Source organism: Callithrix jacchus, chromosome 2 (assembly GCF_049354715.1).
Source record: "Callithrix jacchus isolate 240 chromosome 2, calJac240_pri, whole genome shotgun sequence".
Classification (NCBI taxonomy): domain Eukaryota; kingdom Metazoa; phylum Chordata; class Mammalia; order Primates; family Cebidae; genus Callithrix; species Callithrix jacchus.
Window position 1 is genome coordinate 139,598,893 of NC_133503.1, and position 6,000 is coordinate 139,604,892.

Here is a 6,000-nt window from a genome sequence, read left to right on the forward strand (position 1 = left end):
GATCTCTTGACCTTGTGATTCACCCACCTCTGCCTCCCAATGTGCTGGGATTACAGGCATGAGCCACCGTGCCCGGCCATATTTTAATTTTTTTTTTAACAGATGGGGGTCTCGCTATGTTGCCCAGGCTGGAGAGCAGTGGCTATTCATAGGTGCAATCACACTCCTGATCAGCACAGGAGTTTTGACCTGCTCCATTTCCAACCTGGGCCAGTTTACCCCTCCTTAGGCAACTTGGTGGTCCCCTGCTTCCAGAAGGTCACCATATTGATGCCCAACTTAGTGCAAACACCTGATCGGCATAGCACACTACAGCCCTGAACTCCTGGGCTCAGGCAATCCTACCACCTCAGCCTCCCGGGTAGCTGGGACTACAGGCACACGCCACCGCACCCAGCCCAGCAAGAACTTTAAATCCAATTTGTGTTCAGCCTCTTGTTCCTGTGTCTTTGGGCATGAGAACGGCATGATTAAATCAGGGCTGCTCCTTCAGCCTCAGTCCAGGAATGGGAAGACACAAACAGCAGACCCGAATCCACCCTGCAGTGGAACAGTCACAGCAGCCAACCACAAGCCACCAGCACAAATGAGTGAGAGATTAAGAAACAAATATTTGTTGTTGTAAGCTACTGAGATTTTTTAATTGTCTGTTACAAAGCACAACCTAGCAAAAGGTGATTCATACAAAACCCATCACCAAATATCCTCTCTCTCATCTGCCAAACCTCACTCCTGGTCCTAAAGACTTGTTTGTATTAATGACATTTCCACCAACCTAAATATTCTGCCCAGCTGGAAACTCCAAAGTCATCCATCTTTCCCTTCCACTCAGTTATTAACTCTGTAATTGTCGTTCCTCGGGCATCTCTAACGCCCCTACCACATACAAGTCTAATTTGACTCCTTCATCTCAAGACTCAACTCTCCACTGTCACCTAGGTCTAGTCTTTTCCCTACATCAATCCATCCTTCACACTGCCACCACACTGATGATTCTACCATATCTATAGGATCATGCCACTTATCTACTTAAATTTTCTAATGGGCAGCCTGCAAAATGGAATCTAAATGTGGCTTTTGCATGCAAGATCCTCCTCTATCTGGTCCCATAATCAATCAATCCCATCACCAAACTATTCCATGAATTCCAAGCCCTCTTGTTGCCCAGGCTGGAGTGCAATGGCGCAATCTTGGCTCACCACAACATCTGCCTCCCAGGTTCAAACGATTCTTTTGCCTCAGCCTCCTGAGTAGCTGGGATTACAGGCATGCACGACCATGCCTGGCTAATTTTGTACTTTTAATAGAGACGGGTTTATCCATATTGGTCAGGCTGGTCTTGAACTCCCAACCTCAGGTGATCCACGTAACTCGGCCTCCGGAGCTGTGTTTACAGGCGTGAGCCATTGCACCTGGCCAGATATTCACTTTCATAACTCCGTACCTATGTTCTTGTAACTCTCCTGGTTTGTATAGTCCTACTTTCCATCCTGAACCCTGAACCTGGCCAGCTCTTACCCAAGATTCATCTCACCTATTACTTCCTATCTGTAGCTTTCGTAACCACTGTCTCAAGCTTTAAACACCCCTTCTTACACTGTACCAGTTACCTGCTTTCTTGTCCATCTCCCCTACAAAATTATAAGTTCCATTCCTGCACATCTATACCAAATATCTAAATTAAGTGCCTAGACCACAGTAACCACTTAATAATTCTGAACTAGACATTCTGTCCTGTGTTGTTTGCACTATTTAGATGTTATCTGTATAGGCTTAGAAATTATGGGAACAGAATGAAATTTTCCAGCTCTGATATTTCACAAGCTTTAAGTGTTCTGGCCTTATGATGCCTCCTAATTCCAGGAAAAGCCACTCAAAGACACTGTGGGATGTTTTCTATTAACATAACCAACTTTTTTTTTTGTTTGTTTTTGAGACAGAGTTTCCCTCGTTACCCAAGCTGGAGAGCAGTGGCACAGTCTCAGCTCACTGCAACCTCTGCCTCCCGAATTGAAGCTTTTCTCCTGCCTCAGCCTCCTGAGTAGCTGGGATTACAGGCACGTACCACCACGCCCGGCTAATTTTTGTATTTTTAGTAGAGACGGGGTTTCACCCCGTTGGCCAGGGGGGGGTCTCAAACTCCTGACCTCAGGTAATCCACTCGCCAGAGCCTCCCAAAGTGCTGGGATTACAGGTGTGAGCCACCGCGCCCTGCCATCATAACCAACTTTTAAACTAAAACTTCGTAAGCACAGCGCCCCTGGTTGGGGTGTTCTAGGCCAGTGGTTCCCAAAGCTGGCTGCCAAAAGTACCCTAAGGACTTCACTACAATGAAAACACCACGACTTTATCTGAGATCCAGAAGGTCCAGAGTGGGGCTCAGGCCGCTATTTAAAGAGCTCTCCAGGTGAGAATTCTAAACCAGGCTTTAAGAACCACTGATTTCAAAGACACAAAGTACAGTGCCAGCTCTAAAAGTGAACTAAAATTTCTTTTATCTGTTAGGCTTTCCTTCTTCAAACTTCTATGGATCCCAGAATCTGGGAGACTGGGGCTCCTGAGAAGAGAGCAGCAGCTGTTGAAGCCTGCCCCTACCCACTTGCTTCCTCCACTTGCGGCCAGGCCCCCGGGGCGCTCAGCCTACCTGGTAGACGGCAGAGCCCGCGTCCGTCTGGGTGCCCAACGAGGCCACCGAGTCCCCGTGATAGGCGCGCAGCCCGGCGGTAGCGGCGCGGGCACAAGGCCACAGGGCTAACCTCCGGGCGGCCCACATGGCGGCGGGCACAGACCGAGTGAGCTAGGAGAGCGAGAAAGCGGCCCGCGCTGGCCTGGAGCCGGTGCTTTCCCCCGCCGCTTCCCTCGCTGGGGCTAGGTTCGGGTCCTTGCAGCCCTAGCGAAGGCCTCTCGGATTCTCAGGCGGGCCTGCCCCCGCACGTGCCTAAGCGCCCCGCCCGCGATTGGTCAGGTCGCGCCACGCCCCCTGAGCCAACCAATAAGGAACAGAAGCTCAGCCCCACGAGATCCCGTCCGGTCTGGAGCGCAGGAGAGCTGGGCTCCCGGCGGAACAACCCTCACGTGACCAACTGGGTGCCCCGAAACGGCGCAGTGCTGAAAGAGCTGTGGTTGGCCTTGGGTTGGTGTGTTGATACAGCGATAGATAATATCACGATGGTGACTGTATCTGAGGCAGCAGAATAAGGGTCTGGAGGCAGGGAAACTAAAGCTGTCTCACACTGACTTCATAGAGCTAAACTGAAAGGAAAACCCTAACTTTCCATGCCCAAGTAACAAAAGGATGAGAGGCTACTCCCTTTGCAAACCCCCCAACTTTTCCGCCTGGCAGATAGGAAACTGGCTGTCTGCAACAGATCAGACTGACAGAGTCTTCCTTTGCAACTTTGTAACTTAACTCCAGCCTCTGAATGGTTGCTGTCCATAACCAGTCAGACTGATTGGGGGCCCAGTCTTCCTTTGCATAGAAGTATAACTTTGTTGGCCGGGCGCGGTGGCTCACGCCTGTAATCCCAGCACTTTGGGAGGCCGAGGTGGGTGGATCACGAGGTCAAGAGATCAAAGACCATCCTGGTCAACATGGTGAAACCCCGTCTCTACTAAAATTACAAAAAATTAGCCGGGCATGGTGGCGCGCGCCTGTAATCCCAGCTACTCAGGAGGCTGAGGCAGGAGAATTGCCTGAACCCGGGAGGCGGAGGTTGCGGTGAGCCGAAATTGCGCCATTGCACTCCAGCCTGTGTAACAAGAGGGAAACTCCGTCTCAAAAAAAAAAGGATAACTTTGTAACTTCACCTCCGATTGGTTGCTTTTTGCTGTTTGCACAGGAGTGTGACCTTTGTACCTCACTTCAGCCTCTGGTTGGCTGCTTTCTACAACCAATCAGACTGATTGTGGACTACCACTTCATTTATATGATGGGAAACTTCTAGTGGGTATTTGGACCCGAGAAGATGCTGTATCCGGTCCCTTGAGCTGCTGCTCGGTCTGCTCCCACACTGTGGAGTGTAATTTCATTTTCAGTAAATCTCTGCTTTTGTTCTTTCGTTGCCTCGTTCTTTCTTTGCCTTGTGGGGCGTTTCTTCAAATTATTTATTCAAAATGTCAAAACCTGGTCAACTTGCTGTCACGACCCTCTACCGGTGACACACCAACAACATGGTTCAATCACATCTAACATGTGCTTGCGTACAGCACAAGTCTTTTGTCCTTTCACTGGAGAACTTAAACACTCTTCTGATTATTTTCGCTATGTAATTATTATTTTTTTATTTTTTACTTTATTTTATTTCATTTTTTGAGACAGAGTCTCACTCTGTCCCCTGGACTGGAGTGCTTTGGCACGATCACAGCTCGCTGAATCCTTGACCTCCCTCCTCAGCCTCTGGAGTAGCTGGGACTACAGGCACGCATGACACCAAGCCCTGCTAATTTTTTATGTTTGTAGGGGTTTCACCATGTTGGCCATGCTGGTCCTGAATTCCTGGACTTAAGCGATCCACCTGCCATAGCCTCCCCAAGTGCTGGGGTTACAGGTGTGAGCCACCATACTGGGCACTATGTAGTGATAGATTGTGGACATCAGCACTGTGATCTTAAATAAAGGACTCCAAATACACCCATAAAATTAAAACTCTATACAGAAGGTCTTGAACTTAAGGTTTTTTGTTCAAATATGTATTGAGTACTTACTAATTCTACTCCATCGAAGCGGGAGAAGAGGTACAAAAAGGGTTCGTCTACACCTGGAGGTAAACTTAGTTTCAGACTTCAAGGTACTTATGAGAAAATTATACAAATGGCCACATGATTTCTTGCTGGACTGTGTAGGATAGACATTTAAGGAACAAAATGCAATTGTGAAAGGGTTGCAGCTGAGCGATGCAGAAGCATTGAGGGTGGACTGAGCCATGAACATGGCCAGGCTTTGTGCAAATGGAGGACAGCATGAGCTAAACTGCAAAGGTATGATTTACACTGTGCTTGCCTCCCATGGTCAAAAAAAAAAAGCCAGTAAAATCTTACTTTTCATATACAACAAAGTAGCAGGAGAGAATATTTGATATTTTAATTGCCACGTTTTTTCTCTAAATAGTTCTTCAATTATACAAAGTACTTAAAATCACCACCTGAAGGCAGAAAAGACACAATAGGATATGATTCCTTGCTTTCTTTCAAAGTCATTCATGTTTCGGCCAGGTGCGTTGGCTCACACCTGTAATCCTAGCTCTTTGGGAGGCCGAGGTGGGCGGATCACCTGAGGTCAGGAGTTTGAGACAAGCCTGGCCAATGTGGTGAAACCCCATCTCTACTAAAAATACAAAAATTTGCTGAGCATAGTGGTGCGTGCCTGTAATTCCAGCTACCTGGGAAGCTGAGGCAGGAGAATCACCGGAACCAGGGAGACAGAGATTGCAATGAGCCGAGATCACACCACTGCACTCCAGCCTGGGTGACAGAGCAAAACTGTCTCGAAAAACAACAACAAAAAAAAGTCATACATGTTTCTTATTTCTTGTAACTTTTGTTACAAGAAGCTCTTTGGAAATGTGTAATGTTCCCAGAACAGCTAAGTACAAATATGCAAAAGGTGAAGTGCAAATGCACAGAAGGTCAAAAGCAATGTCACCTAGCATCTATTAGTGTCCAGTGTCTTTCTACCCCACTATTGAGATCACAGGGAGCATAATCTTTGCCACCTTTGATTTTTTAAAATAATGTTTTATTGAGGCCAGTAACTTGAGACTAGCCTAGGCAACATAGTGAGCCTATGTCTCTGAAAAATTAAAATAGCCATGCAGGGTGACACGTGCCCGGAGTCCTAGCTACTTGGGGAGCTGAGGTGGGAGAATCACTTGAGTCCAGGAGTTTGAGACTGCAGTGCCATGGCACTTCAGCCTGAGTGACAGAGCTAGAACCCATCTCTAAAAAAAATAAAAATGAAGTAAAATAATGTTTTATGTAATAAAATAAGAGAATGAATTGAAA

At 47.4% G+C, this 6,000-nt stretch overlaps 1 protein-coding gene across 1 annotated transcript in view; it reads right to left on the minus strand.

Moving 5' to 3' along the window:
- The window catches only part of MCCC2 (methylcrotonyl-CoA carboxylase subunit 2), a 72,811-nt gene extending 69,897 nt beyond the window's left edge, over positions 1–2,914 (minus strand). The window contains exon 1 of the mRNA XM_008991957.4: positions 2,645–2,914. Within this exon, the coding sequence (XP_008990205.2) occupies positions 2,645–2,773 (129 nt within the window). The 5' untranslated portion in view covers positions 2,774–2,914. The remainder of the gene's footprint in view (positions 1–2,644) is intronic.
- Between the last annotated feature and the right edge of the window lie 3,086 nt (positions 2,915–6,000).